Source organism: Lissotriton vulgaris, chromosome 8 (assembly GCF_964263255.1).
Source record: "Lissotriton vulgaris chromosome 8, aLisVul1.2, whole genome shotgun sequence".
Taxonomy (NCBI): domain Eukaryota; kingdom Metazoa; phylum Chordata; class Amphibia; order Caudata; family Salamandridae; genus Lissotriton; species Lissotriton vulgaris.
In genome coordinates, this window is record NC_141696.1 from 961,633,091 (window position 1) to 961,649,311 (window position 16,221).

The 16,221-nt window shown below is 45.6% G+C and overlaps 1 protein-coding gene across 2 annotated transcripts in view; it reads left to right on the forward strand.

Moving 5' to 3' along the window:
• PICK1 (protein interacting with PRKCA 1) overlaps nucleotides 1-16,221 on the forward strand; it is a 123,488-nt gene that overhangs the window by 82,616 nt on the left and 24,651 nt on the right. For both annotated transcript variants that reach the window (XM_086934811.1, XM_086934812.1), the window contains 4 exons: nucleotides 6,568-6,630; nucleotides 7,784-7,917; nucleotides 8,754-8,846; nucleotides 14,658-14,708. In XM_086934811.1, coding sequence (XP_086790937.1) covers nucleotides 6,568-6,630; nucleotides 7,784-7,917; nucleotides 8,754-8,846; nucleotides 14,658-14,708 — 341 coding nt within the window. The remainder of the gene's footprint in view (nucleotides 1-6,567; nucleotides 6,631-7,783; nucleotides 7,918-8,753; nucleotides 8,847-14,657; nucleotides 14,709-16,221) is intronic.

Consider the following 16,221-nt stretch of genomic DNA (forward strand, 5'->3'; position numbering starts at 1 on the left):
TCTACCACCCACTGCAATACTACGACAACAGATGCCATTTATATATCACTTTAATACCAATGTATTTCCCTATCCTTCTGCGTTTGGGTCTCTTTTAGCATATCTTTACATTTAGCGACGGGTGTTGGGTAGGAGTTGGGCCTGTATTTTGTGAACATCTCCCAAACCAAACTTGCCAATACCAGCAGTGGTTCTGGAGTTAGGCTTAACTCGGGAGGTACAGTACGCAGACCAGGTGCCTGCTCTTGTGCGCTGGAAGCCTTCCCTCACCTATTGTGTTTTTCCTGATCTCTTCAGACGGAGACTTGATAAGGGGGAGGTGTTCTCCTGGCATTGGGTGGAGATCATAGAGAGTTTTACAATCTTTAAGCCTCTTTCTTTACATTGGTTCTGGGTAGTCTTTGTTTACAGTTATGCTGTTACTTTCTTCTATTGGTTACTGTTAGAAATTGAGTTTCTGGTTGACTAGGGTATGCACCTAAGCCAGGCAGAACCCACCACTCTAGTCAGGGTAAGGGCGCTATACACCTAAGATAACCCCTCCCCACACCCTTGGTAGCTTGGCCAGAGCAGTCAGGCTTATCACAGAGGCAATGTGTAAAGTTTTTGCGCAGCACACTCACACCTGTGACACAATAAATCCACCACAAAAGCAACACCACACAATGTTATATAAAAAATATATCATACATAAACCATAGACCAAAACAACATGAATCATAAATGCTGACCATATTATGCTATCCTATGATAGTACTCGTTATACTGTCAGTGCAAGAAAAAAAACAACATACATTTTACTTCAGGGCATGAAATGCAGCAGATTATTTAGAAGGAAAACACATGTCATAATTGCTGTACATACTATAAAATCCCGGATTAGTACTATATACCTTGAAAATCATCGGGGCATGAAATGTAGCCTCTTATGACAAATCTATACATCACCTTAGGCTGGTACAGATGAGGAAACACCTGCCCTCATACTAACAGGTAAATACTGTAATTAGGCTGCAGGACCATCGGCGCTGCAACTACTTGCATTACAGTAATAGTGCGGGCTTCATGGTAAGTGTGCACCCTCTAACTGCGAGGGGCTTAGTACAGTGAAGTCGGCACCACCTGGGTCCTCTACTAATAAGTTTAAGGCTAAGTATGTGCCCCACCACAGAGATAACACCCAATTGCACAGAGATCTTCAGGACGCCCATGCCCATTATCCTCAAAAAGGCGGTGCGCTCCTTTAGGGACTTTAGAGTCAGTCGTGGGCATTGCCATCTAACTCAACAATCCCCATCTGGATGAACACCTGGAAAATCGCAGGGGTTCCGAGCACTAGCCACTAGTGACCATGGAATCAGGAGTGGGAAACTTGCAGGTAGAACAACAAAAGTGGAGGATGGTGTCCTGGAACGCCTGCTGTCCTTTAACTCTGCCATTAAAGAAAATGGGGTAGCCCACAAGGTATGGACCTGGGTATATTACGAGATAAATAAACAGTGGTCCTAGGCCTATTGATCGAAATAATTGACCCAATCAATCTTAGCTCATTAAATTAACATTCAAGAGCACTTCAACTGAATCTGCTCCAATATAATTAATAGTTTTAAGGAGAAAACACAACAAGCCACTACAACAAAGCCAGAGATACAATGTATTTAATTCATTGTCTCATGTTTTTAAATTCATTTCGCACAATATTGTGTTATTTCAAAAGTAAAAACCAACGGAAAGGTTGCCCAAACAGAGCGTGCAAAAAAGAGTGATCAGAGTGTTGGGTGAATGAAGAAAAGAAAGGAATTCACAGTAATAATCATAATAATTTCACATTACTTATCGGTCAATAACTGTATTCTGTTTTTTCCGTATTGAGTACCTGGCCAAACAAAAATTATTTTTAATAACCATTACATGCAAAATATTCTAAAGAGACATTCATGTCCTCAGTGTGCACTATGTAATGTCGAGATACTGGTCCAAGGGAGGGGTAATAGCGTCAACGTTTCGACTCTACTTAGGGCCAACCGGTCATTTAAACCTGGGGCATGCGATTCTTCATCAGGACAAGATGGAGATGGCCAACCAAGGGGTGTCGATGACCCTAAAAAATAGAGGGGACATTACCCAGTTGTAGTGGCGTTAGCGATTCATTCAACAAACATAAAGGGAGCCATGCGCTTACCCTAGGGTGGGGAACCAACGAGGTATGTATCCTCAATCAGCAATGAGTACTTGTACTCCTCAGTACAAGTACTCATTGCTGATTGAGGATACATACTTCGTTGGTTCCCCACCCTAGGGTAAGAGCATGGCTCCCTTTTATGTTTGTTGAATGAATCGCTATCGCCACTACAACGGGGTAATGTCCCCTCTATTTTTTAGGGTGGAGGGAGGGGAAATAGATAAGGCAGGCTGTGTGCTTTTGTTACGTTAAGAGCTAACAGTTAACCTTCCCAGGAGGGTGTTAATTGGTAGAACTTGGATGCTTCAGCTGCAGTGGGAGGCAGGGTCTCCTCTGCTAAAAAAAGAAAACAACAGACAGTCCGGTTCCTTTGCGTTTGATATCAAAGCATAGGAGACTCCTTGCCTCCCACTGCAGCTGGCAGGACGATCTTTCCTTGCTTTCAGTTTTAGCAAAGCAGACATCCTGCCTCTCAAAGCAGCTGAAGCATTTCAGCTTTACCAGTTTAACCCCGTCCTGGGAGGAAGCTCTTAGTAGAAAGGAGACAAAGTTTCTTTTACGTTTACACAGGCAGGCGCTGCAACACCCAAAGGGCTTCAAGTTACCACCAGAAAAATTAGCCATGTGTTTTTTAAACAGCCTGCTTGTCTGGACACCAAATATGCTTATAAACAAACATTTGTAATGTGATGTTTCTGTCTTTGTTCCATTTTAATATCAGTCATGGACCATTCAGGCAGCTATAGAACACAATTAAAAGTGCTACTATTTATATTTGCTGCTCAAAGTATGCACAGACAAGTGCTGACAATACAGCTTCAGGTGACTGTTATTTTTGTACCAACTGGGCCATCAAAATAATGAGCTGGCAACCTTAACCATAAAACTGGAAGTTTGTTGGAAGATCAGCACATTTATTTCGTCCACCCTGATCCCTGGTTAATGCCATAATAGCAATAGTTAAACTTATCTGAAACCCTACGCTGCAGTCAATAACCTGCTGAGTTAGTTCAAGTGTCTGGGAATGCACCCTGCATTCAGACAACTCGCTCTCATTCTCGCCCTTCACTTTCATGCTCACCCTGCACGCAGTGATCTACATGCACTCACACTGATCACCATGTACTCACACCATTCACCCTCTCACCCTGCACTCACAGCGATCACCCTGCACTCACACTGATCAACATGGACTCACTCACACCATTCACCCTGCACTCACACCATTCACCCTGCACTCACACCATTCACCCTGCACTCACAACGATCACCCTGCACTCACAACCATCATCCTGCACTCACAACGATCACCCTGCACTCACTCCCATTGATCACCCTGCACTCACACTGATCACCCTGCACTCACACTGATCACCCTGCACTTACACTGATCACCCTGCACTTACACTGATCACCCTGCACTTACACTGATCACCCTGCACTTACACTGATCACCCTGCACTCACACTGATCACCCTGCACTCACACCATTCACCCTCTCACCCTGCAATCACAGCGATCACAATGCACTCACACTGATCACCCTGCACTCACACCATTCACCCTCTCACCCTGCAATCACAGCGATCACCATGCACTCACACCATTCACCCTGCACTCACACCATTCACCCTGCACTCACACCATTCACCCTGCACTCACACCATTCACCCTGCACTCACAGCGATCACAATGCACTCACACTGATCACCATGCACTCACACTGATCACCATGCACTCACACCATTCACCCTCTCACCCTGCACTCCCAGCGATCACAATGCACTCACACTGATCTCCTGGCACTCACACTGATCACCCGCTCACCCTGCACTCACATCGATCACAATGCACTCACACTGATCACCAGGCACTCACATTGATCACCCGCTCACCCTGAACTCACAGTGATCACTCTGCACTCACAATACACTTGTGCTGTTCACCCTGTACCACACCCTGCAGTCACAGAAGCACACTACTCCCCCTGCACTTCACTCACATGTCTCCCTTTCTGCTCAATGTTCATACTCACTCAAATAAGACCATCACTAACCATACATTCATTTGTCCCACTCTGCACTGACATCCGCACCTAAATTCATATGGTCACCTCCCTCACCCTGCAGTCACTCCTCTTACCCTTCTCTCACACTGTCGCATAACTCACCGTGCACTCACATGGGCACTCCTACCACCCAAATGTGCAGAGGGTTAATGTGCCTGCTATAAAGAATGTGTACCATGCAGATCAAAGAACTGAGTGTGGGTAAACTATGAGTAGCGCTATAAAAAAATGAAATGTTTGCCAGAAAGGTGCTATAGAGAGATGGGGTGCATTGTTGATGAGTGGTAGTGAGGAAATTCAGGGAGAAGGAGGAAATGGGGGCCAACACAGACCGTTGCACTATGTGCGTCCAGTGCTAGGGCCAGCCCTGGATGGGAATGTTAGCCCCCCGAACTTCGGGTCTAGTTGCGCCCCTGTACACAAGTATGCTCATGTCGTGCCCCATCAAAGATTATGTAGTGTACCAGATTCCAGACATTTGTCAGGTGGTGGGGGGGGCCCAACATCCTACAAAAGTTTGAAGACCTCTGCCTTAGGTGCTCCACGAAAACAGGGAGGGGGCAAACCAACACTTCCTGGTGAGCACTGAGGGCACAAAGTTGGGAAGCAGGCAGTGGGCCAGCACATGAGGCACTGCAAAGTTGAAGACCCTCCTGCTCCACAGCAATCAGCAGGCAGCAGGCCAACACCGCAAAGCAAGCAAAAAGCAAATAACGGTCCCTCCTGGCAGCACAACAGTCCCTAGCAATGTGCATCATATGGAGCCAGCAGCATCCGATTACAAGTCCCATGCAGTGTCTAAAAACATGGGATGAGAGCCCCTGTACGTATACTAAAAATGTCTTTGATGCGGCGGTAAGTGACTTAAAAAGTATCCTTATAAGTGCACAACACCCTCTTTTATCCCCAGCCCTCACTCCAGTTATCAGTAGGGGTAACCGAGCCCTTTGTGTAAGGGCAGGACACAGCCTATACAAATGTAAGTGCACCTCATCTCGTTCTCTCCCAGCCTAGGAAGACTATCAGTATGCAGATCCTTCTCTTGTCACACCCTGCCTTTCCTGTGCAAAAAGAACAACTGATGGGCAAAATGCAGAACAATGCCATACATTCACCCGAGTATACAGATCTGAACCTAAATCCATAGTTTTCTAACTCTCCATGCCATTCCAGTTTGAACCCAGCCATTTGCAACTCAGTCTTGACCCTGCGCTCAATGGGAACAGTCCAGCCCGAACTGCCAGGCCAGGTACTTCCTGGGTTGGAAACAAGCATCCTAGGACCGGTTTCAGGGTTTCATCCCTTATCAGCCAGGATAGCTTGACTCCAGTGGCAATTGGAGCACGGGACCCTCGTCTGGGCATACCAGTCCCACTCAGGTTGACAAATGCAAAAAGAACAATTGATGGATGGAATGCAGAACAATTTCATACATTCACCCCAGTACAGAGCTACGGGCCTAAATCAATCGTTTATTTGCTCTCTATGCCATTCCAGTTTGAACCCAGCCATATCCAAGTCAGTCTTGACCCTGCACTCAATGGGAACAGTCTAGCCCGAATTGCTAGCCCAGGTCCTTCCTGGACTGGAAAAAAGCATCCTAGGACCGGTTTCGGGGTTTCACCCCTCATCAGCCAGGATAGCTTGACTGCAGTGGCATGGAGAACTGGGGTGGTGAATTGAGCTAAACAACGATGATGGTTTCAACCCAAATCTGTGACTGGGGGGGTGAGTGTCCAAAAAGTTTGCGTTGTTTGCCTTAAGTTGGCAGGTATGCCCAGACGTGGGTCCCTTGCTCACTTTGCTGCTGGATTCAAGCTAACCTGGCTGATGAGGAGAGTTACCTTGAACTGGTTCCAGGATGCTTGTTCCCGGTCCAGGGAAGACCTGGCTTGCCAGTTCGGGCTGGAGTGTTCCCATGAGGAACAGGGTCAGGACTGATTTGCTTCTTGCTGGGTCTGAACTCAGGTGGTGAAGTGAGCTAAAGAACGATGATGGAATCATGGATTCAATCCAAATCTGTGACTGGGGGTGAGGTTTCAGTGCTCCGTCCATCATCTCCTTGTGTTTCCTGTGTTGTGGCTATCTGGGAAGTATGCACAAAGTGTAGCACTGATTAGCAATGTTAAAGTGTTCAGAGTCCTAAAGTCAACAAAAAGAGGGTCAGAAAATTAAGAGGAAGAAGGCAAAAAGTTTGGGGATAACCATGCAGGTCCAATAGTTACTAACTCTTGGTTCCGCTCACCATTGTTATGTCTTTTCTCTTCCTCTCCTCCTAGTAAACTCTGTATCTCTAATCTCTTCTCTTCCTTCCCAGGATTGATGGAGCATACCAGGCGCCTTCTTCGGTCTTTCTTTGAACTATCACAAACACATCGAGGTATGGGCCATCTTCATGCTTCAAAGAATCTGGGGGATGGAATGTTGATGAGTACCAGGCAGTCCGTTCCATAGGCCTTCGTTGAGATATGAACCGTTTTAAAGATACTTCAGCAAATAACTGAACGCTAGCCCCACACTCAGAATACATAAATGCAAGTGGCATATTGAGTGAAATTAAATAGTGGGAGCTAGTTACTAAGGAATTGCATTATTCTGTTAAAAGAGGCCTGTGGAGCGTGGGGTAGTTATTTAGGAGCATCGAGAAGTGGGCTGTAATTGAGTAGCCAGGTTCATCTCAAGTCAAACGATTATTGGGTAGTGAATATTATCAGCAAGCAGTGCCAATGCACATGCTTCTACAATGAAACTATTGTGTGTATGTGTTTCGAAAAAGGGGTGAGCTAGATTAGAATTACTTGATGGGACAGGTATTCTCGCAGGTAACCATGACATGCATACATGCCTCTAGTAGTATTAAAGATAGCCAATTGGTGTCCACATTCCACTACGTTGCTAGGCATGCATAAGTAAGATGCATAGTTTTCAAACATGCTCTATTACTATCAAATATGTAAAAACAAAATACAAATGCTAATGTTATTTGAAAAAAATTAATATTAACACATGTTTTTTTATAACTAACAATGTTGTCCTTCCATTTACACTGTAAATGTACATATGTTACTTGAGAATAAAGATCACCATGTCTCTGTGTACAATCTCCTTGGTGGGTGGCTGTCTGTGCATGTTTTCGTTGGATAAATGCTTTCGACTGAAGGCAACATTATGTAAGATTGAGGTTCTCCATTGTGGTGTAACATGTACAGAGTTTCTGCTATTCCATTGTACCACCGGGTGACACAAATGTGCTGCTTAACCGCACTACTCTTAACATATTCTGACACCAACCTTGTGATGGTGCTGTTTTCACATACTGTGATATATTCTGTATGGCAATACCTTAGGGAGCCTGTTAGACAGTTGGATTACCCTTTTTCAGATGATTTGTGAACATCCTTGTTGCTCAGTAACTTTGAAATTATGCCTGCAGTTGTCACTCGGCCCCCGCCTCCCATAAAATTGCTTTCCCGCGCTGCTTTCTTTTGAGGACCACTTCAATCTTTTTTATTCTTCCTTCTCCACCTTAACAGCCTTTGGAGATGTCTTCTCAGTGATTGGGGTACGGGAACCCCAGCCTGCTGCCAGTGAAGCCTTTGTCAAGTTTGCAGATGCACACCGCAATATTGAGAAGTTTGGGATCCGAATGCTAAAGACCATCAAGCCGGTACCATCAGGGAACTGGGCAGGTTGAGAATGTATAGAGGGTGGATGAAGCCTCCTTGAAACAAACACAAATCTTAGTTGATTCCATCATTCCCCCCAAATTCTGGGCTTTTGTAAGCGGTCGTTTCGTTGGATTGTGGTATATTCAGAGTTGGGCTTATTTCACAGTAGTAAAGTACCAGGTGGTGGAGTAAGTCATGATTGAGGTGCGCGTTAGTGTTGTTTTTTCAGTGCTGCAGTTGCTTAGAATGCCACATGTCGGCAAAATGGTAGGTGGCTGAGCTGCTTTTTTGGTTCCAATATTAGAATAGAAGAGGGTGCTCTAGGAGTATGCAAACAAGGACTGTAAAACAAGCCAATGCTTCATATCATGATTTGCCTCATTGGCAGAACTGCTTGCCTCTGTACTATGATGAGTCAATATTCAGCCTTGATGATGGTGTGATAGTTAGCTGACATATTGATTTCAGACAGGTATGTAGGTATAGGTATAGGTGTTCTGAGTTCTGCAGCTGAGAAAGGAAGTACATTGACAGGATTGTGTGCAGGTGCTAGAGTAACATTGTACCTGATGCAGTACTGACAGCGAAGTCGGTGCTGCGATGCATTATCGAGATGTGTCTTAATTGCTCTGTGTGGGTTCTGGTACTGCAATACCTGTGTTTGCTGCAAGTCATGAGTTATGAAGAATGTTACAGCTGTGTGTTAAGGCTTAATACCAGAGTAGGACATAAGGCAGTTTAGTGTTAAGATGACCTGAGCTGTGATAATCTGTAACACCCAGTGGTGCACCTGATAAGTCTTGATTTTTGTGTCCCATTTGCTTCCCTTTCAAAGATGCTTAACGACCTGAACACATACCTCAACAAAGCCATTCCTGACACCAAGCTGACAATTCGCAAGTACCTGGATGTCAAGTTTGAGTATCTTGTGAGTATTGTTTTCTTAGTACAGGTATCGTTGTTTACCTTTGTTGTGTCTATGTAGCAAAGTGCTCATTATCCTAGGCTTATTGTACCGAACAAACAAAATATGATGAGAGGATACATTTGAATTGCAGCAATTAACTATCTGACTGCCCACTATATTACCAGTACTTTCACTCCCTTCAGGGTCTCCAACAAAGATTTTATTGATATTTGATGATGAAATCCAATACAATTAACACACAAAAGGGGATGGGAGGAATGTTTGCCGTAAGTCCGACCACTACAAGTCACTAGGGGTAGCATTGCAATTAATCGTTCTTTTGCCCTCCATGCCACCTCAGAATTGACTCCGCTGTATGCTAATCAGTTTTGAGCCTTCTACAATAGGAACAGTTCAGCTTGAACTGCCAAGCAAGGTCCTCTCTGAAACAGAACATCAGCAACCCAAAATACCTCTGACACTGCTTAAAAGTGGCATGAATGCAGTGTGGAATTAGATGCTGCAGGAAAGCATAGTAATCATGAAGAACTGGAGGAGGATAAAGGTGTAGCAGTACTGGGGAAAGAATTGTGTAGTAAGGGAGTAGTGATCTGGCATAGGTCAAAGGTACAGAGTTAGGGATGATATGATAAGGGATTTTGTTGATTGGTTGACACAGAGTAAGTGCAGTGTTAATGCAGGGTGCAGAAAGACAGGAGGGAAATAAACCTGGGAAAAGAAATTAAGGCACGCAGATCACGGAGTACAGGGCATAGGCGAAGTGCAAGGTTAGATGATCTTAGGATAGAAGGAGAGCAGTCACCTTAATTTGGAGACAAATGAGAAGACCAGAGCCTTTCCTTGTGGTAGAAGGCATCTCCGCAAACTAGCAAGTTTGCGTAGTAATTTAAAGCCGGCTGCTGACATCAGATTTTTCCGAGTCGCAACCTTGAGTCCTGCAAGGCAGATTGTTCTTAAACCGTACAAGATCAGTAAACTGATTACATTTTAATCAAGCAAAAGTAACATATTATTTAGAGTGCATAGAAACTGCATGGGTGTGACATGAAGATTTATAGAAAAGAACACTACGTTACTGTTCATTATGAGGAACCTGAGGATGATGACGCAGTTGTACTGTGGTGTTAGAACCCCACTCATAGGGCCATGGGGCAAGTGGGAGTTATTGGGCCCAACCGTGATGGTTGTGGCCTTTTTGCTCCTGATGTCCCGGAGCCCAGCCTCAGCACTTTAGTGGGAGAGCATGTCAATCAATTCAAGACTTCTTGGGGGTGCGGTAACGGGCGGGGTAGGAACCGAGATTGAACAAAGGATCCCAACTCAACATATTTTTAATAGCAGCAATAAAAGATTGTCCAGTCAAATACTTGCTTTTATGGAAAAGGACTCTTTGTATACCATCACAAAGTAAAATATGGCTGCACAAACAATGCACAGTCCTGAGATCAGGGCTCTAGTGTTTCAATAGGTGATTTCCTGAATCTCATTCCCCTCTCCCTAGCAGTAGCGGTTATTGCCCATTCACTATAGGCAATATTTAGGTTAAGCCGCACTAGTCGTCTGACTCTGACTCCAATTAAAGTCGAGAGTGTTCCAGCGCTACATGACAGGCAGGTTTTCCTTGGGGCTTTCAAGCCTGTCAGTCAGCCTTACCTGCACTATCAGGCCCTGCATTACCGCAATCTCTATGAGAGCCTCCCTCGTGGGCGCAGAGGCTGCTACAGGTGTCTCCTTAGAGTATTGCACAGGCAGGCTTGAAGGGGCAACGGTTGGGTATCCTCGAGTTCCTCACACACAGTCCTGCGGGAACAGAAGCCGGGTGTCCTCAGCGGTTCTCCGATTCTGGTAGGTTTCCATAATCTGGAAGGGACAAGTTAGTGATAGATTCCTTACCTTAGAATATCAGGACGTCAGACTGGATCCGCAAGGTTTTGCTTAGCAGTACCCCTGCGCGTCAGTAGGTGGCGTCCTGCGGCTCCGCGTCTGTCACTGGCGTCGTCAGCGCCGAGACTACGTCACGGAGGGTACTTAGGCGCCACCCATGCGCGCTGCCTTCAGTTCTGTACACGATTTTCAGCAACGAAACGCAGGGCCATGCAAGATACTGACCATTGGTGTAAAAAAATAGGGCCCTAAAAGGGGATGACCTTAACCCTAGTAATCAGTTCGCTGAATGGGGAGGATGGGTGGGCATGCAAGATACTGACCATTGGTGTATAAAAATAGGGCCCTAAAAGGGGATGACCTTAACCCTAGTAATCAGTTCGCAGAATGGGGAGGATGGGTGGGGCTTTACGGAATCTATCACTAACTAATGTCTCTTACAGATATATCGTTACACAAGTAGTAACTTGTGCATCTGAAAGAAACACGTTAGTGATAGATTCCTTACCTTAGAATAGATACCCCAGCAATATCCACCCCGGTGGTGAATCTGCGAACAAGATTACACCAGAAAGTCACGGAGCCCAGAACGCCCAAAGAAGCCGTCTCTCCGGACCCGACTGTCAAGGCAGTAGTGCTTGGTAAACGTGTTCAGCAAGGCCCACGTTGCTGCCTGACAAATGTCCTGCAGTTGCCCTGGTCACTCAGCCCCACAGGAGGCTCCTTCTTGGCCAAAGAGTAACATGCTTTGATGCACAGAGCGACCCACCGGGAGATGGTCCGTTTGTGCACATCCACCCGGAACTGCTGTGTACGTTGCAGATAGAATGTGAATGCACGTTTCGGGTCCAGACGGTGGGGCCTCTCCTCTTCCCTTGAAGGATGGGCAAAGTGATGGTCTGCCCAATGTGGAAGGGCATGACAACTTTCGGCAGAAAAGAAGGACTGGTCCTTAAAACCACCTTGTCCGGATGAACAGAAAGGAAGGGAGGTTTGGAAGAAAGGGCCTGGAGCTCACTCACTCTTCTGTCAGAGGTGATAGCAACCAGGAAAGCCGTCTTTAGAGAGAGCAGACGTAAGGGACAGTTATGAAGAGGCTCAAATGGAGGTCACATCAGAAAAGTCAAGACAAGATTTAAGTTCCACTGAGGCATTATGAAGGGTACGCGGGATACTTCTAAGCAAAACTTTCCGGATCCAGTCTGACGCCTGGGTATTTTCGAAGGCAAGGAATCTATTGCTAACTAATGTCTCTTGCAGATATATAGTTACACAAGTAGTAACTTGTGCGTTAAAGACGGAGGAAGGTGATTTAGTTTGACGCTTTTGGTGCAGATCCTAAGTGAAGTTTCAGGCCAACACAAGTTACCACGGTGAGCTATCCTCTTAATGACGATCTCTACCAGACCACTCTCCTTGCCTTTTTACTGGCATAGGAAGTCACTGTCCTCACTCCGCTGACTGGCTACTGCTTGATTGACATGGCAGCAATATTCATGTTGGCCCTGTCTGGCATACTGGGGTCATTGACTACACTCCACACATGAGCTACAACCCAGTTGTTGCAGAAGCAGTCTCCTTATAACTCGCTTCAGATATCCAATCGCCAGGGTCTCCTACTGGACCTCACTTCCTCCAGTACTCTCCTCTTTCTCACTGGTCTTGGCAAGCAAGAAGGCATTTGTGCTCCAGTGGCAGGTGGTCGTGGATTCCATGGTTCATGTCCCCGCTCCCAAGTGGGAGTCTGGCAGGCCTTCGCTTCCAGTCCTGGTCAAAGACACAAGTCTTGCAGAGCTTCTCCTCCTCGCCCAGTCAGACTAGCTGCTTCACAGTTGACAATAGACACCTAATGTGATTTAGGGTCAGAGTCTTTGAAGTTTATGTTGGGGTCTGCTTCCTTCTGAAGTGCACTCTCCTGTGCCCTTCCTCTGGAAATGAGTTAGTCGCAGTAGGAGCAACTCCAAATCTGATAACCCACACACAGGCCATGGAAATGACTAAAAGTTCATACCTGGATGTTAGCCAGAGTACTATGCATATCAAAAAATTAACCCAGGGCCTCAGTCATACTCTTTATGGAACTATCATCAGCCCAATCTCTTTCCTGAGATGTGCCCAGATCCCTTTTTAGTGACCTCGCTGAATCGAAGAGCACCCTTTTGAAGTATAACGTAGAGCCTGTCTCTCTCTTCCGGTGGTGTGACCACCCGTTCACAGGAATGCAGCAATTCACAAACCTGTCTAGGGGATTCTTCTACCTCCTCATACTCCTCCAGTTAACTATGGTTCTCCCAAAATGGAACCCAGAATCTTCCATGTGTTGCACCATTCACAGACACACATACACTCTGCATACTAATCTGATGTAGGCCAAGGGTGAGTTAACCACACATCAGTGGAACTTTACATGGGTGGGTATGTAGGCCTCACTACAGTGACACATGTAAAAAGGCCTGTTCACTTTCATTGATCACTACATTATATACGCAATCTGTGAGACCGGCCTATGGCATGGCACACAAGCATGATTCATGTTCGCCCATGACAACAAAATTCAGCACCAGGGATTCAGACATCATTGCAGTTAGGCCCTCCAGGCAAGGGAACATTTCCATCACCATGCAAGGAACTTTTCCCTTCTATCCTGAGGAAAGAACAGTGTTGTGAAGGAGCAGCCATCTGCTGCAGAGAAAGAGTACAGAGGTATGGACAAAATGGAGAAACCTTCGAAAGGAGATAAAATGTGGCATGGGTTAACATGAGGCACTGTAAGGGCAAGGGCAGAAATACTGGAGGTTGTGGTGAAAGCAAAAACAAAGGAAACTAGATGCACTTAGCACGGAGTGATGGATTAGTGCATGGGCTCATAATCTTGGGACATGGAGGGACTACGTAACTGAACTGACTCACAAGCAGGAAGACCACCGTCTACTTGTGTCACACAGAGACAGATTAGAAAAGGGAAGAGGCAAATTGCCATAATTATTCAGTAAATTAAGACTTGTTGCTGAAATCTAATGTGGCCTGCAGATCTTCACTTTCCATCCTTCCGAGCTCGATTAATGCTGTACTTTGAAATGGAGCATTGGCAACACCCCTTAATTACTGTGCTTAGAAACCACCTCGATGGTAATGGGGTGCTATAGAAAAGATCGCTAAATATTAACTGTGAATAACTTGAATACTAAAAGGGCCAACGTACTGGGGAGAGAATGGTGCACTTGTCGTGGTCAGTGGATTGGGTCCGCAAGCATCAAGCAAAGCCAAGGCAGAGAAATTTGTAAAGGGTATGAACTGGAAAAGCGCTAAGAGAGATATACGGAATGACCTGGAATTTTTTTTCAGATTCCTAGCTCAACACTCATTTTTCACCATGAGTTAAAATCAGCTTGTCACTGATAGGCAATGAAGATCTTTTTTTAAGGTAAGTAACATTTTTTTTGTATTATCTTGGATCCATTAGCTGCTAAACAGCAATCTGTCAATTGGTGGTTTTGGAGGGGGTGACTCGCACAGTTGTGCCCTAACCCTGCCTTCCTGACTAGATAAACATGAATTTCTATACATTGATCCTACGGACAATGCCCCAGTCATGTTCATTGGCTGTTGGTCCAGAAAGACATGATTAAAACTTATGCAGCAGTACTCCAAAATGAGGACTCAACCAGGGACGGAAAGGACGTTTTTAATATCCTTGTAATTAAACCAGCTCAAAACGTACTCTGCAAAACAGCACACTGATCTGTTACCATTGTGTGTGTGTGTGTGAGTAGGATAAGTGCACTTCGGTGCTCATTAGTCCAGGGAGTCATACATATGTTTCTGAGGGTGGGACATCGGCTGCTTACAGTGAAGATGGTGTTGGTTTGAGATGAGCACAGTAGAAGATCAACTGTTGGTAATATTTGGATTGGCTTTGTTTTGTAGTCCTACTGCTTGAAGGTGAAGGAGATGGATGACGAGGAGTACAGCTGTATTGTAAGTATAAGTGATGGCTTGCTTGTGTATCTGTCTCTTTATTCAAGGCTTTAGGTGGCATGTGTCAGAAGAGTTTGTGTGGAGGGTATCCTGTCATGTGAGCAGGATACCTCTGAATTAAGCTTTTACTCTCTTTTAACCCTGATTTGACATTGGAAATCGAGACTGCTTATGCTGAATCTTTGCAAAAGGTCAGTGTACATTCTAGCCCAAGAGATTTGGAGGACAGTCAGTCCATGACACCAGGAACTAGTAATTGGTAATGCCAAACCCTGCATCCTACTAGAATCACATATTGATGCAGGAAACACCTTTAAAGAGACCATCCTAGCTTTGCCCAAAGACCAGAAATAAAACTAATATCAAGAATGCAGAGAAGGAGATTTGTAGCCCAGAAGCTAAGTGCAACACTAAACTAAACAGAAATAAAAAATACATTTATCATTTATAAGTTAATGCTAAACTGATTATTGTTAAAAAATAGTCCATAAAACAATGAGTACATAATTTGGTTCTTATAAAATAACCTGGCAGGTGACACAAAAGTATCAGGCGCAAGACAGTGAAGCTCAGTAAAGACACTGTGCTACAGCAAACAATGGATTTACGCCCAGATCTCTGAACTGGAGGGAAAGTCCCTAGTAAATGGTACTCTGGGTACCTGGGTCCTGGGAGCTGAGGAGGGTCACCTTGAACCCTCTCACTGGGACCATGCCACTGCCCTTGCAGCTTGCATGCCCTTGTGAGGGAGAAAATGACAAAGTCGACATGGCACCCTGCCTGGGTGCCATGCCAGCCAGCACTGCCTGAAGGCATAGGTAAGTCACCCCTCTAGAAGGCCTCATAGCCCCAATGAAAGGTACACTATACAACAGGTCAGGACATACCTGCATGAGCATATATGCCCCTACAATATTGGGGTCCATTCCTTCATATTGTAAGTGCCAGTGAAGCCATAGAGAGTACATGGGTGGAAACTCGTCAACTCAAGTTCCACAGCATCATGGTGGCTTCACTGAACACATGAGTGTTTGGTACCAAACTACACCTCAATAAATCGACACAGATGATAGTGTGTGATTTATTGTTCCATGACCCAGAGGGCACTTCAGAGGTGCCCCCTGAAAACCTACCAAGCCTGGTGTGGTCTCTGACTGGCTGTAAGCAGTCAGCCACCACCAGACATGTTTCTGGGCCCCTGCTCTCTGGGACCAGAAACCATGCACATCCGGGCAGAGGTGTCACATCTCCTCCCCAGGATGGGCCAGTGCTTGAAGGATGAAGCTTCAAAGGCCTGCTGCCTTTGTAATGCAACCCCCATCCTCTGCTGCTAGCAGCTGATGGCAGCCCCTGGTTTATACCCCGACTTTGGATGGGAAAATCGCCGGGAAAACTCAGGAGAATAGCAGATGTGCCCACCTCTGCCAACTCCACCCCTAAGGTGGGGGAGGCAAGATGAAGCACATCTTTCAGTACATGCCATCTTGAAGATGGGGGACCCCTCCAATCTGGG